Raw genomic sequence first — 16,157 nt, 5'->3', positions numbered from 1 at the left:
AAAGGAGAAGCCCTCAGGCAGCCTGCTAATCTACCTCAAGAAACGCACCGAGGTCGGAGGGTGGACCACTCTGGAAACCTAAAAAGGGCTGGCCCCACAGTTTGAGGGGAGAAACGGGGATCCTTGCAGTCTGCGGATGTTGCTGAGGTACAAATCCCAGTTTTGGTATTTGAAGCTCTCCCTTCACAGAATCCTAGGGCTAGAAGGGACCTTGGAGGTCTTCTAGTCCAGCCCTCTGCTCCAGTCAGAAGGCCTTCTACCATCCTAGTCGAATGGCTGAAGAAGCTTCTTGGATGAGAAGCGAAACATTTTCAAAGAAAAGTCCAGCTGCCTTTTGGAAAAAGCACCTCTGGGACTCCAGTGAGGAAACACCGGAAGGGACGGAAGGGGCCAGTTTCGTTTTGCAAAAGGAAATTATCTTCCCCCATTCCTGAACACAGGAGAGCCTTCTTTTAAAAAAGCCCCTTAATCAAGAGGGGTGGGATTTTAGACAGATTTAGGTCAGCTACTTCATGTCACATTAGGACCTGTTTCTTTCAAGATGCAGCCCGATGAGGGTAGGAAAAGCTAGAGACCAAGAAAGCAGAGAATATGTGACTGAAACAAATTGTACTACTGCCCTTAATTATCATTTTAGCCAAGTCCTCTTTAAATCTAGAAACACTGAAAAAGAAGCAACAACTAAAAATAATAAATATCTGCTATTATTTGGAAATAAGAAATAATTGTCTGTCCTGATTAATTTGAAAGTTCACATACGTTGGGAGTGGCCAAAATACTGAGCGCGGAAAATAACATAAAATAAAATTCTAACTTATGTCAGGAAATATGCAAAAGGAAACAATGAGAGTGTTTTCCACTATATATATATATATATATATATATATATATATATATATATATATATATATATATATATATATATATATATATATATATATATATATATATATATATATATATATATATATATATATATATATATATATATATATATGTGTGTGTGTGTGTGTGTGTGTGTGTATGTGTATGTATATGTATATAAAAATTGAATATTTATGATATTGGAATCAAAATGGAACCAATGGAGGTTGTTTTTTTAAACAGAGAACAAATCATGATTAAGAAAGAATTACATTTTCTACATGGCAAAAGGTATATACTGATAAGTACCTGCAAAGGGAGGCAGAGGGGGGGGGAAAGCAAAACCTTTAGGGCTAAGTTATATGCTCAAACAACGAAGCCAGGGAGACGACGACCGGCTTTGTCTGCCAAGGAACGGCCAGAGAAGTTCACAGAGAGCGTCTTACCTGTGAGAGCTGCCTCGCTCTCCCTCTGCTCATTAACGCTTGGAGGCTGGCCAAGACGACAATCACATGCACACTATGATGTCGTTGTGCAAAAGACAAGAAAGACGCCAACTGTGTCATTGTACAGCGCGACAGACATTATATCCTGACTTGGTCCAGCGCAGGGGACTCCAAACTCGGCAACTTTAAAACTTGTGGATTTCAACTCCCAGCCAGCAGGGTTACCAAGTTTGGGGACCCCTGGTCTAGTGGTTAAGGCACCAGGCTAGAAACCAGGAGACGGTGAGTTCTAATCCTGTCTTAGGCACGGAAGCCAACTGGGTAACTTCAGGCCAGTCACAAGGAGACTTCTGTCCCTGATCCTGCCTGAGGCACGGAAGCCGGCCGGCCGGGTGGCTTTGGACCAGTCTCTCTCACGTCCTTGACTTACACGATTGTGTACGCCCATCGCGTCGTAGTTTGGGGTGACTTCAGCAAGAGGACGCTTCTGGCATATGGCACATAAATAGAAATCCAAGTAAAATTGTAAGCGCTTAATACATTACTGGGCTGCAATAAAGCCAGCTGGGTCCAGCACCCGAGGAGAGGGAGAGTATAGCACAGGGGTAGGCAACCTTGGCTCTTTTACGACTCGTGGACTTCAACGCCCAGCTTTGCTGGCTCAGGAATTCTGGGAGTTGAAGTCCAGGAGTCCTAAAAGAGCCGAGGTTGCCTACCCCTGGTCTAGCAGGAGTGCAGGCCGGACGGCTGCCCTTAAGGAGCCGGAGTGATCAGACGCGGAAGACCTACTTGTCGAGGAAGTCTTTGTCCACCACAGCGCAGATGTCGAGGAGGGGGTTCCCCATTCCAAAGAGGACATTTTCACTGCAAGATAAAAAAAAAGTTCTTCAAGTTACTTCATTTTACAGACTGCACAGCACTCGCCACAGTTCACTTAGTGACTGCTTGAAGTTACAGCGGCATTAGAAACAGGGACTTGGGAGCGTTTTTCACCTGTTGCAGCATTCCCCCTCCCCCAGGGTCAGCTGATCAAAATTCAGATGCTTGGCAACGGACTCATATTTATGATGGTCGCAGCGATCCGCCAGGGTCACGTGATCCCCCTTTTGTGGCCCTCTGACCAGCGAAGTAAATGGGGAAGCCAGATTCACCTAACAACTGCAGTTACTCTCTTCACGACTGTGGCAGGAAAGGTCACACAACGGGGCAAAATTCACTTAATAACTGTCTCACTTAGCAACAGGAATTTTGGGCTCAGTTGTCGTTCTAAGTCGAGGACTCCCTGCATAAACTTGCACCATTTGGAGACGGCAAAAACCTTCTCTCTCTCTCTCTCTCTCTCTCTCCCCCCCATGAAGTCAGCATAATTAATGACCCAAACCACGAGAAATCAACACCTTTCAGAGATTTTGTTTTAAAGCCTTTTTGTGTGTTTGCCTAAAGAGCACAGGCAGTGCAGAGTTCACAGCAGCTAAGTGGCTTTTGAAATCCTCAAATGTTATTTTATCAAGAGGTACACTTGAAAAGTCAGGGAGATGGCTCAAGCAGCTTTATCTGTAATCCAGATTTTTTTTTTTAAAAAAAAGCGGCTTTATCTGTAATCCAATTTTTTTTTTTTTAAAAAAAAGCCAAAAGGGAAAAAAAGCAAGTTTGTGGGCACTGGCTGCCCTCCTTAGATGCCCGGGGAACATTTAAATTCACTCAGTTTGCTGGAAAGCAAACATGTTGGTCAATTCCTGTAAACTCGCTTTTTCTGGCCTTGAGATAGATATGTTGAGTAAATTCCTATCGGCATAGTGATAGGTCCCCAAAGCGACAAATTTTTAAAAGGAGCCGTGGATAACAGCACGTGCTTTCCAGATTTTCTCTCTATTTATTTATTTATTTGGCAGAAGTAGAGCTGACTGTTCTTGCTAGACAGAATTCACTTACGGCCTCCGTCTGCACTGACCACCCATTTATTTCCATCAGGATGAAGCAGATGCAACAAAATTTTCATGCTAGCCTTTCTGCATAGAATGCGTTTTATGATTCGTCTATCTTATAAATTAATACTAAAATTAAGAGCTGAAAAGTGGAGGGGGAGAAGCAAACATTCTTAATGGCTTATTTTGGCTCCAGTTAATAAAAGACTACAATCTTTTTTCAGAGGGAGCCCAAAACGTCTGAAATGGAACCCAAAGGTCTCTTTCTCCAACTGAATCAACCTTTTTGGAAGTCACGCTGGCCCTGTTCAAACACCAAACCCTGGATTTTACCAGCCAAATAAGCCCTGAGTCATTTTTTTATCTGACATTAAAAATGTAAAAAAATTAAAATAAAAAAAATAACATTTTAAAATTTAAAATTTAAAAAATAAGAAAAATGGTTTGTTTGTTTTTTTTAAAAAAAAAAGTGAATTAAAAAATATCCAAGATTAATTTTTTTAAAAAGGGGATGATGCAAGTTGATAATGAACAAGACTGACTTATCTTAACTCACTACAGGCAAATATGATCAGAGAAATTATCAATGGTATCACAATAAATGATTACAGCTGTAACTCTTTAAGTAGACGTTTCCACGTCGTAAGCTAGTGTCCAAAGTTTATTAAAAAACATTCACATGGCATACGTGTCTCCTTCAAGGTAAGCTCACCACCAGGCCTACCACCCAGATCTGAAGATCTAGAAATTTCCAAGAGGTAGGCTGAGCTGCAGTGAAACTGTTACTTTCCACCAGATTGGAGAATAAAAAGGCTGAGTTCATTTGCAAACATGATGCCACAGGTTTTCCCCCCCCCAGTAATTTCAGAAACATTTACTCTGGCCTTGAGGGGTGCCAAAATTCAAGCCTGCAATCAGCTCTCAAAAAGTTGAGACTCCTAGTTACCTAAATAAATGTGAGAGACTTCTGGGAAGACAAGAATATTACTGGCAGATTTCAGCTTTATTACGCAGATTGGGTATGTTCACCACTTGGAGCTGGCTTTGACTACAGTGATATATAAGTCCTGCAAATAAATGAACTTGGAAAACCGGAAAATCAATGTTCAGCCACGAAGCTCATGTGGTTTATACTTAAAGAGAGTTCACAGATCCAGTTGTTGTCATTTCAGCTAAACTGCCCTAGGACGTATTGGACCACCTATTGGCAAATAATCGGGTAGTCCGATTATCCGAAATACCTTGTTATTTCAGAACTATGTTGCAAACCTGACTTACAAACTCTGGCAACTGTAGCCGAACGTTAAATACAGAAACTAGTTTGAGACATCCGATCCAACCTTCGCTCCTTCCTGCGCGGCGATCTAAAAAAACGTATCTATTTGAGCAATCTGACCTGGTCTGATGGCTTAGGGTTGGGGTTTTAATAGGTCTTAATGATTGTTTTAACCTGGGGCATTTATTTAATGGCTTTTAACTTTTGCATCCTGTTTTGGTATTTATTGCCCCGGTGCACCGCCCTGAGTCCTTTGGGAGAAGGGCGGTATAAAAATAGAATAAATAATAAATAAATAAATAAATAATAATAATAATTTATTTATTTATTTATTTACTTATTTATTTATTTATTAATGGGATTTATATCCCGCCCTATCTCCCGAGGGACTCAGGGCGGCTACCAACATCAAAACTTAAAGGTCTCTGTAGAGTAAATTAAAAAATAAAATTTGAAATAAATTAAAATAAATTAAAGAATAAAGTTAGAATGTCAGTGCAGTCACAGCGAAGCCTCCCCCCCACCCCCCGCCCCGCGCCCCTGGTTGAAAGAGAGGGAGGGTCCCTCGGCCACTTCTACAAATGGGGGTCTGGCAAGGAAGGGGGTCCGCATGGGGAGGGGGGGGGCTTTGGTTCCCCCAGACCCAGAGCCGGCCCTCCCAGGGCGAAGGAGGGCCTCAAGAGGGCTTCTTCCCTCGGAAAGGGCTCCCTTAGGAGAGGGATGGGGCCACGCCGGCTAGCGAGAAGCCCAGGCTCCCTGCGGGCTAGCACTGGACCCCCAGCCCGCCAGGGCCCCGGCTGGCTCCCGAGGACCGGGGATCCCAAAGCCCCCCCCACCCTCATCCCCGGCTAAGCTCTGCGGAAGCGGCTGTTGCCCTAGGGCAAGGGGTAGGCAACCTGGGCTCTTTTATGACTCCTGGACTTCAACTCCCAGAATTCCTGAGCCAGCGTAGCTGAGTTTTTCTGAAGCAGAGCTGGCTCGGGAATTCTGGGAGTTGAAGTCCAGGAGTCATAAAAGAGCCGAGCTTGCCTACCCCTGCCCTAAGGCCACCTCATAATTTACTTTCCCTCAGACCAGGGGTAGGCAACCTGGGCTCTTTTATGACTCCTGGACTTCAACTCCCAGAATTCCTGAGCCAGCGTAGCTGAGTTTTTCTGAAGCAGAGCTGGCTCAGGAATTCTGGGAGTTGAAGTCCAGGAGTCATAAAAGAGCCGAGCTTGCCTACCCCTGCCCTAAGGCCACCTCATAATTTACTTTCCCTCAGACCAGGGGTAGGCAACCTGGGCTCTTTTATGACTCCTGGACTTCAACTCCCAGAATTCCTGAGCCAGCGTAGCTGAGTTTTTCTGAAGCAGAGCTGGCTCAGGAATTCTGGGAGTTGAAGTCCACGAGTCATAAAAGAGCCGAGCTTGCCTACCCTTGCCCTAGGGGGATGCCTCCTCCCAAGGCACCGGGGCCCGACCCAGCCCGGGCTTGGGAGGACCGGCGCCGCGACGAAGCCCAGCAGAGACAGCGGGGAGCTGGGCTGCAGCCCCGGACGGGCAGGGGCGCCACGCGGGAGACTGAGGGCAGCCACGCTCGGCGGCTCCGCGCGAGAGCGGAGCCGGCGCGCCTCCCGCCAACTGAGCCGGGGCCGGCCGAGCATCCCGCGCCCCTTCCCCTCGCGCCCCCCCCTTACCTGAGGGCGGCCATGGCAGCAAGTGACGGGCGGCCCCTCGCCTGCCGCTCCCGGGGACGGAGCCCACGGCGCGGGCGGCCCCGCCCCTCCCCCTCCCCCGCGCGCCGCCATTGGCTGGCACGGGGCGGCCGGCCCGGCCGGGGGCGCGCGCTGCGGGGCGGGCCCTTTTTGCCGCGCGGGGGTCACGCGCCGGCCGGAGCTACTCCCCTCCTCCGGCTGCCGGGCGCGCGCCTCGGCCTGCCTCGGACCGGAGGGCAGCGCAGCGCCCTGCCGGGTTCCGTGGCCGCCCAGCCGGGTCGGGGCGATGCTGGGCGGCAGGTGCGCGAGGTTAATGCCGACCCTTCAAGGCAGAGCCGACTGGAAAGCCAAGCCGGTACCGGTTTGACTGCAAAATCCACACAGGCGGTCCTTGCTGTGCTAACCGCTCGGTTAACAACAGTGCACGTTTATTTTATTTTATTTTAATAATTTTAATTCCATTTATATCCCGCCCTTCTCCGAAGACTCAGGGCGGCTTACAAGCTTAGCAGTAGTTTAGGACAAATCTCAGGAAAAAATGACGTGACCCCGTCCTCATAGTTACAGCTGTTGCACCCACCAGAGTCACTCGGTGTCCACGTCCACGTCCACGACGGCGATTTGCTCAGTGACCACAGTAAAAAAAAAAGGGTCCTCAAATCGGGTCCATTCGCATTGCTAGGGGACCCAAGCCCCACTCCCGACTGTGGTCCTAGCAGCATCTTCTACTTTCTGAATGTGCTTCCCCCTCCCTTTGCAAGAGCTATTGGGGGAGGGAAACGGGGTGTGTGTGTGTGTGTGTCTTGACTGAGGCGCTTTCTCAGGTTGCGTTTCTAGGCTGGACTCCTTTCCTTTTATCTGACAGTCTCTGGGCTGCAGCTGTTCCTGAGTGTTACTCCTTCTGCTAGCTGTCACTATTTTCAAATTAGCAAATGTCTCTCACCCAGGCACACGCGCGCGCGCGCGCACACACACAGACACACACAGAGAGAGCAGCCACCCGCTTTAGCCAGCCAGCTCTTTGCCTTGTGCAGGAGCCCTCTGGGCCAGGGAGGTTCCTGGCAGTGAAGCGTCCCAGGCCCAGCCGCCAAGGGACCCTGGTGACCGGCACAAAGCCAGCCAGGCCGGCGAAAGAGGCGAGGGCACCGGGGGCTGCTGACCTTCTGTTTTCCTAGCTGCTTTCGGGCAAATAAACTCAGCAGAGCTTTACAGATCACAAACAGGTAGGGCTGCATTGCCTAGCCCAGTGGCTGGCCCAAACTAAACGCTCTGACGTTTTTTTCCTTGTTGGTAACCTGGGAGGAGGTGCACCTGAACCAAGGTGGAAAGCAAAGCCACGACCTAAAACCTTAATGTTGTGTGAACCTTGGTGGAGCAGTGGGCTAATGCCTCCTTAAGTAACACCAGCTGCCTGCAATTAGTGCAGGTTCGAGTCCCACCAGGCTCAAGGTTGACTCAGCCTTCCATCCTTCCCAGGTAGGTAAAATGAGGACCCAGATTGTTGGGGGCAATTAAGCTGACCTTGTAATAATGCCGCTTGGGGGTGTGTGTGAAAGCCCTAATAAGCAGGCATATACATAGAATGAAGGCTACTGCTAAGCTTGTAAGCCGCCCTGAGTCTTCGGAGAAGGGCGGGATATAAATGGAATTAAAATAAATAAATAAATAAATAAATAAATAAATAAATAAATAAATAAATAAATAACCAACCCGGCTGACGTGGTTTATTAAGTACAGGGTGGTTAAGCACCATTATTGCCTATAATGCCACAGGATCCGATGACCGGCTGAACAAAATCTTCAACCTGACAAGTTTCTGGCTTTTGAGGAACAAGCTCTTCAGACACAAAACCTAGAAGCCTTCAGAGACGAGTCTTTGCGCAAAGCGGGGCATGTTTTTCCTACTTGGCGCCTAATTGGAGGGCCTCGCACATTAAGAAAAATGAACATTTAGGCTAGAAACACCAATTCACACTACATGCTTAACACAGTTTGCCGGCTTAGGCCAGGATGTTATATAGGATCCAGCAAATGGGGGGGATTGCTCACTAAATCATGGTTTGATATGTGACACTAACTCATACACCGGTATCTGCACTTAAGAGCCTGAGCTAAATAGGAAATGCTCTTTGGATAGCAGATTTCCGAGAATAACACACACACACACACACACGGCAGGCGTAACAAAATCCGCTGGAAGGAAAAGGACCAAGAGGATGAAGTCAGCACGCTGAAAACCAGTGCTGTCAGGCTGTAAAGCTCGCTGGGGTTGATGGCATGTAGTCAGTCAAAGAAATCAGAGTCAAACTAGAAAATTAAAATGCTCCCTCCTCAGTAACGCTGCTGACGATTGCATTAGTTTCCAGAGGTTACAAAACTCTTGGGGTGTAAATGCTTGGGATTATCATAAACACGAAGAAAACTATTAGGGAGAGCCATAAGCTCTCACCCGACCGACTGTAATTAGGACCAGTAACCAGTCATTAAGCGATGCAGTCGTAAGATGTGAGGTTACCTGCCCGCTCCGACTTACATTACTTCCGCTTGGCCAACGCATCCCGTTGGGGTCCGAGGGTCGCCACTGGCCACCTCCGGCTACATTGACTTGGCAACCTTCCCCATGAGGACCCAGATTGTTGGGGGCAATAAGCTGACTTTGTAATAATGCCGCTTTGGGGGGGGGGGGCGAAAGCCCTAATAAGCAGGCATATACATAGAATGAAGGCTATTGCTAAGCACATTTGATTTGTGCTTCTTAGATTGTAAGCCGCCCTGAGTCTTCGGAGAAGGGCGGGATATAAATGGGATTAAAATAAATAAATAAAAAAAATAGATTTTGCTTGTCAGAAGCTGGCAGGAAAGTCGCAAATGGCGATCACGTGGCCGGGGGACACTACAATGCCCACAGACAGAAGGGCCCATCCTCAGGACCTCTTGGGCAGCGCCATCATGGCTTAAGAGGGTGGGCATTAAGCCGGGGTTCCCTGCTTGCTTGATTTCAAAGGACCCACCCTCCCTCCCTCCACAAAGAGGACAGGAACCGGTCCTGCCCAGTTCATCCCACGGAGAGCTGCAGCGCTGGCAACAGCTCGTCGCCCTTTGCCAGCATCCAGCTTCCTCTGGAAACGCACACTCACGCACGTATTGTTGCAGAGGTCAGTTTCCAAGAGTACGTTTTCTTAAGGTGCTAAAAAGTGCAACCATCTCCCCCGAGCAGCTTTTCCGGGTCTTCGAGATCCGTCAGGGGCTCGGCAGAAAAGCCGGAAGGCTTCCAGCCTTGAAATGCACGTTGCTGCTGAGCTTCGTCCTCCGTCTTGCGCTCCCCATCGCCAAGGAAGCCGGACTTCCATCAGCGCACACTTTCGGGAAGTGCCTGCTCCCTCGCTTGCATCTCTCCGCCAGGCTGCAGGGAGAAGGACCTGCCTCTACCCCATGGCCTGGCCGAGACTCCCTCCGTCTCCATCCATGAAGCTCTTGACCTTCTTGTGACCCGGCCATCTCCCAAAGCTCCTCATTCTGCGGCCCACAACAGCTGGCTTCGCATCAAACAAGAAGAGTCCGGCCCATCAGCCTAAAACTTCGCACAATTTGCTCCTTGCACCCTAGTCATGCCGGCCACATGACCACGGAGACGTCCTCGGACAAGCGCTGGCTTTTCGGCTTTGAAACGGAGATGAGCACCGGCCCCTAGAGTCGGAAACGACTAGCACGCATGTGCGGGGGAACCTTTACCTTTTTTAATATGAAAACTCAGCCAAGAAACCAAATGTTTCCATACAACCTGCCCACTAAGCAAGGAGGACTCTATGAAACTGAGGTTTAACGCCACTTGCCTAACAGAGAACTCTCTCCTATTTCAGAGACATTTTTCTCTCTCCTACTGCATTCACAATTCTGAAGCCTTCTAATGCAATTCATAGGCAATTCCCTGCACAAAAAAATCCACAGGATGTTTATCTTCCTTATTAAAGTTCTTCACCTAAGCTTTTACAGCAGTGAAAGCAAAAAGACCTATTTGTATGGGTCTCTAGTATGAAAAAATCTAAAACAACTTTGAGGGCTGTTAGGGATTTGGCAATTTCTAGCTAAAAGTTCACTTTATGATGTGAATCTTCCAGAAAACAGGATTTGTAACTGATGTTTGTTTGGGGGTTTTTGGAACAAATTCCTGATTTTGAAAATTTGAAACTCTAGTCATTCTGGGTTCAGAAGAATGGAAGGGAAGGGAAGGGAAGGGAAGGGAAGAGAATAAGAAATAGAATAGAAATAGAATTAGAATTAGGAATAGAATAGAAATAGAATAATAATTAGAATTAGGGATAGGGATAGGGTAGGAATTGGAAGGGACCTTGGAGGTCTTCTAGTCCAACCCCCTGCTCAGGCAGGAAACCCTATACCATTTCGGACAAATGGTTGTCCAGTCTCTTCTTAAAAACTTCCAGTGTTGGAGCTTTCACCGCTTCTGGAGGCAGGTAGTTCCACTGGTTAATTTTTCTAACTGTCTCCTTGATTAGTTTCCATCCTTTGCTTCTTGTTCTACCCTCAGATGCTCTGGAGCTTGACTCCCTCTTCAAAGCACCTGAAGGTTGTCGTGCAATATCTAGAAGTCATAACACTTCCACAAATACAACCAAAAATATGGATCAGATGACATCTTCAGCATAATAAAAGAGGAACAATTACAGAAGACCTACAGAACCACCCAAAACATATTTCAAGGAAACGACCATCAAAATCTCTGAAATACCAGGAAAATAATTCCTTGTTTCAGTGAAATATGCATGCAACGCACAGACCTCCCTAATCCCAAAGTTGGGCAAGAAGGGAAACAAAGATGAATTCCTATAAAAGGAAGAATCACATGAAATATGCACAAATAATCTGCATTTGGAAAGATTCCCCGACACCCAGATGTCAAAGGATGTCCTGACGGTCATATTCCAGTCACGCAGAAGGAAGTTGGCCTTAGATTTAAGACAATCACCCAACTTCGAAATGCTAAGCTGGAGAAGACCAGAAAAGGAAATGTAAGACTTTTGCTTCGAAAAGTTGGCTACTTTTTTAGAAATAGGCAACCAGCATCATTAGAAATCAGCATGAGAATTTCAGTTTGCAGTTGGCTGTGGGTATCAAGTGTCAACACTTTTTTTTTCTCTGGACAAGTTATGGCTTTGGATGTATCCTGCTTTCAGACATTAGATCAGGGTCTTCAAACTTGGCCCTTGTGGACTTCAGCTCCCAGAATTTCTCAGCCTGGCATGCGTGCCTGGCTGAGGAATCCTGGGAGTCGAAGTCCACAAGTCATAAAAGAGCCAAGTTTGAAGACCCCTGGACTATGCAAGCCACAGTAGAACGGCTTTTAATCTGAGTCCTGGAATCACAGAATACAGAACCATAGGGCTGGACCTGCGAGGTCTTCCAATCCAACCCAAACCAGGAACCATCCCAATTAAAGGGTTGTCCAGCCTATTTTTGAATAAATGGAGCACCTACAGCCCTGGGAGTCAAGCTGGCCTTTATTGTTTCTCTTTGAAGATGTTTCGCTTCTCATCCAAGGAGCTTCTTCAGTTCTGGGTGAATGATGGGGAATGGAAGGATTTATATTCCATTCCCCACCATCATATTGAGAGCTGAAGAAGCTCCTTGGATGAGAAGCAAAACATCTACAACGGAAAACAAGAAAATCCAGTTGCCTCAGGAAAAAAGCAGCTTTGCCCTGGAGGATGGAGAATCTCCAGAGACTTCTAGACTGGATCTACCTCTCGTACATTTCCATCCATCACTTCTTGTGCTGCCCTGGAGAGCTTTGGAGAATAGGCTCAGCACCCCGGATCCCTCAGTCACTCATTGTGACAATTTAGCCTGAGCTTAGTTCTCAACGCGAGGGAGAAAGACGGAGGTTTGCACAGGACATGACAAGCAAATTTCCTACATTTGGCCAAAGGTTCAGGAAAGCGAGTCCACGAGGCACCTCCTTGAATCTCGGCTCCAACAATTTGCTGGGATCAAAGTTTTCTCTGTAAATAAGTTTTTAATCTCCCAGGTCAACCAACATTTATTTGGCATTGTGACTTTTCTTTCTTTAAATGGGACTCTCCCCTAGTGTGCCGTATTACCTCCTGTTACGTTAAGATGTGCCATTAGGAAGAAGGATTTGCTTACGTAAAATAAGGATATTTTAATTTGGAAGAAACCAGTATGGTGTTTCTTAGTTAACAAATAACCTTTTGTATAACTCCTGCTTTATACTTTACTCAGTGAGTTTTGCTCTAGTTAGTATGTAACATACAAGATTAATTGCATTTTGTATTAAAATTATTTAATCAAATACACTGTGTTGCACTTAACAGACTTTGACCTCCTATTTTTCAGATTTATACACAGTGTGATGTTTTTTTAAAAGAATGCTGCTTTTAAAAAATGATGTTTTTTGGTAATTTTAAAATCACAAAACAGCAAAAAGCTATCCAATGTATAAACAGCAATAACGTTAAACAATAAAATTTCGGTTGAAATAAAATTAATGAAAAGGTGACATGGCAGCATAATCTACTAAAATATTAGCAAATTAAAAGGTCAGGGAGAATAAAGGACTTTTGCATGGAGCCCAAAAGTGACATGAGACATTCACTGCTGGAGTCCAGCACTCCAGAGGACAAACTTGAACTTACGAAAAAAAAGAGAGGAACAAATACGTAGGGCTCCGCAAATGTTATTTTATTTGGAAAAAGCACTTTGGACTTTGCACAAGTGCAGCAGCTCTCTGTTATTCATTAAAGCTGCTTCCCCTCGGTCAAGATTCTGGGGTGGCTCTGAGCGCTGGATTCTCCAAAGCAACGTTTCTCAAGTTGAGCCACTGTAAGATGGATGGACTTCAACTCCTGGTGGCACAGGGCTTAGAATGCAGTATTGCAGGCTAGTTCTGCATTCCCACCGCCAGCGGTTCGATCCTGACCAGCTCAAGGTTGACTCAGGGCTAGAAACTGGGAGATCGTGAATTTTAGTCCCACATTAGGCAGAAAGCCAGCTGGGTGATCTTGAGCCAGTCGCTTTCTCTCAGCCCTAGGAAGGAGGCAATGGCAAACCACTTCTGGAAAAACCAGGGCAGGAAAACTGCAGGGAACTAGTCCAGACCCAAATAATAATAATAATAATAATAATAATAATAATAATAATAATAATAATAATAATAATAATAATAATAATAATAATAATAATAATAATAATAATAATTTTATTTATATACCGCCCTTCTCCCGGAGGACTCAGGGCGGTGAACAGGGCAAGCATAAAAAATACAGAGATACAAAAGTTAAAAGGGATTAAATATATGCCCAACTAAAAACAGTAAATACAAATATTAAAATACCAATAACCCCCCCCCCATCCCCCATCAGGCCAGGCCGGCTTGTTTAAATAAGAATGTCTTTAGATCGCGACGGAAGGAGCGAAGGTCGCCAAATGAATTTCAGGGGGGGGGAAAAGATGGTAACCTTTAATGAGCCTTTGCTGAACAGGACTGACAATAAGGTTTTAAGGATTTGTTTACAGGTGAACAGATGAGTCGTGGGAAGAAGAGACATCCTTGGTTGCATTTCTGGTTACTAAAATTGTAATTTTGTGATGTAGAGGGAAGTTATCTCTTTCTATATTTTTCCTTCGCTACTATAGTTTTTCTTCTTTCTCTATTTTTTTCTTTCTATTGTGCATTTTCTGCACTTTCTTATTTTTCTTTATATTCTTTTCTTTTCTTTTAGTTTGTGTTTGTTTTTATCTTTTTAATTGTAATATTTAACACACTTAAGAAAGGAAACCTTCGCTGGCAAGCCAGCAATGCAAAACCACCAACGTTTTGCTGCCATCCAGCGGCCCCTCAGCTACGCCTCACCCGGCCCTGGTTTGGAGCCAGCTGAAAGAGCCTCCTCAAACGGGGGGGGGGGGGTCCCCAGTGCCCCATCCGGTGGGGATAAGAAGAGCAAGGCTTGGTTTTGCCTGGCTGAAAAGGGGAACTGCAATTTTTAATAATTTTTTTTCATAACTGTATCGATAACAATTCATTAATCTGGGATATGAGCTAAATTAGAGCTCAAAGCTGGAGTACACACACACACACACACACACACACACACACACACACACACAGAGTGCTGCGCAAAAGTCTTAAGTCACTGTTAGAATTTATTTATTTATTTATTTATTTATTTATTTATTTATTTATTTATTTATTTGATTTATATACCGCCTTTCTCCTGGAGGACTCAGGGCAGTGTACAGGGCAATAAAATAAGAATACATTAGATAAATAATTCTAAAATCCAAATCCACCCAAATTGTTGTTGTAGCCACCGTATAATGACCATATGTAATTATGTCGTCAGTCTCCTTATAGTACAACTACGCTATAAAGATCAGGAAACAATTAACCAGGGGAACAACCTGCCTCCAGAGGTGGTGAATGCTCCAACACTGGAGGTTTTTAAGAAGAGACTGGACAGCCTTTTGTCTGAAATGGTATAGGATTTACTGCCTGAGCAGGGGGTTGGACTAGATGACCTCCAAGGTCCCTTCCAACTTTATATTATTATTATTATTATTATTATTATTATTATTATTATTATTATTATTATTATTATTATTATTATTATTATTTTGTGTGCAGTATTCAAAAAACGGAAAAATCAGAGGAAAGAGCTTTCCTAGCCCAAGTGGCCAGGCTGCAGGGCGACCCACCCCCCCACAGCAGACACTTGCAGTGTTCCCCCCCACCAAACCAGAAGGGAAGCCCCACCTGCTGCCTCTGCTAAGGCCTGAATGTGCCCCGCAATTTCGCTCTCCCCCCCTCCTCCCCACAACCCCCCCCGCCAACCTCTCCCCTGGCACTGATGAAGTTACCGAGTTGGGTCACGAAATCAAGAAAACCACCAAGCTGCTGAGAGACCCCCCCCAGGACCGCAACCCCCCCCTCCTCCTCCTCCTCCACGCCACAAAGCCCACTTCCTTCTAGCACTGATGATGTTACCCAGTTGGGTCACGAAACGTCTGCAGGAAAACAAGCAACCTCAGAGAGCATCGAAGACCCCATAATCATTGTCCTCCTCCTCCTCCTCCTCCTCCTCGTCCTCCACGCCACAACCCCAACTGCCTTCTAGCACTGATGACGTTACCCAGTTGGGTCATGAAACGTCTGCAGGAAAACAAGCAACTTCAGAGAGCACCGAAGACCCCATAATCATTGTCCTCCTCCTCCTCCTCTTCCTCCTCCACGCCACAAAGCCCACTTCCTTCTAGCACTGATGACGTTACCCAGTTGGGTCACGAAACGTCTGCAGGAAAACAAACAAGCTCAGAGAGCATCGAAGACCCCATAATCATTGTCCTCCTCCTCCTCCTCCTCTTCCTCCTCCTCCTCCTCCTCTTCCTCCTCCACGCCACAAAGCCCACTTCCTTCTAGCACTGATGATGTTACCCAGTTGGGTCACGAAACGTCTGCAGGAAAACAAGCAACCTCAGAGAGCACCGAAGACCCCATAATCATTGTCCTCCTCCTCCTCCTCCTCCTCCTCCTCCTCCTCCTCCTCCTCCTCCTCCACGCCACAAAGCCCACTCCCTTCTAGCACTGATGATGTTACCCAGTTGGGTCACGAAACGTCTGCAGGAAAACAAGCAACCTCAGAGAGCATCGAAGACCCCATAATCATTGTCCTCCTCCTCCTCCTCCTCCTCCTCGTCCTCCACGCCACAACCCCAACTGCCTTCTAGCACTGATGACGTTACCCAGTTGGGTCATGAAACGTCTGCAGGAAAACAAGCAACTTCAGAGAGCACCGAAGACCCCATAATCATTGTCCTCCTCCTCCTCCTCTTCCTCCTCCACGCCACAAAGCCCACTTCCTTCTAGCACTGATGACGTTACCCAGTTGGGTCACGAAACGTCTGCAGGAAAACAAACA

At 46.2% G+C, this 16,157-nt stretch overlaps 2 protein-coding genes across 4 annotated transcripts in view; one reads left to right on the top strand and one right to left on the bottom strand.

Annotated features, from left to right (window-relative positions):
* Positions 1 to 16,157, top strand: part of COMTD1 (catechol-O-methyltransferase domain containing 1) — a 581,650-nt gene that overhangs the window by 409,669 nt on the left and 155,824 nt on the right. The gene's annotated exons all lie outside the window — the stretch shown is intronic.
* Positions 1 to 16,157, bottom strand: part of ADK (adenosine kinase) — a 176,864-nt gene that overhangs the window by 158,741 nt on the left and 1,966 nt on the right. For 2 of the 3 annotated variants that reach the window (XM_081329748.1, XM_081329749.1), the window contains exon 2: positions 2,100 to 2,174. In XM_081329748.1, coding sequence (XP_081185874.1) covers positions 2,100 to 2,174 — 75 coding nt within the window. Of the gene's footprint in view, positions 1 to 2,099; positions 2,175 to 6,189; positions 6,269 to 16,157 lie in introns of those variants that run through there. The other variant, XM_081329750.1, reaches the window with a different exon arrangement.

This window comes from Vipera berus (genome assembly GCF_964194415.1).
Source record: "Vipera berus genome assembly, chromosome: 5".
In the NCBI taxonomy this organism is placed as follows: domain Eukaryota; kingdom Metazoa; phylum Chordata; class Lepidosauria; order Squamata; family Viperidae; genus Vipera; species Vipera berus.
The sequence above is the reverse complement of the archived record's forward strand: the minus strand, read 5'-3'. Positions and strand labels throughout refer to the sequence as shown.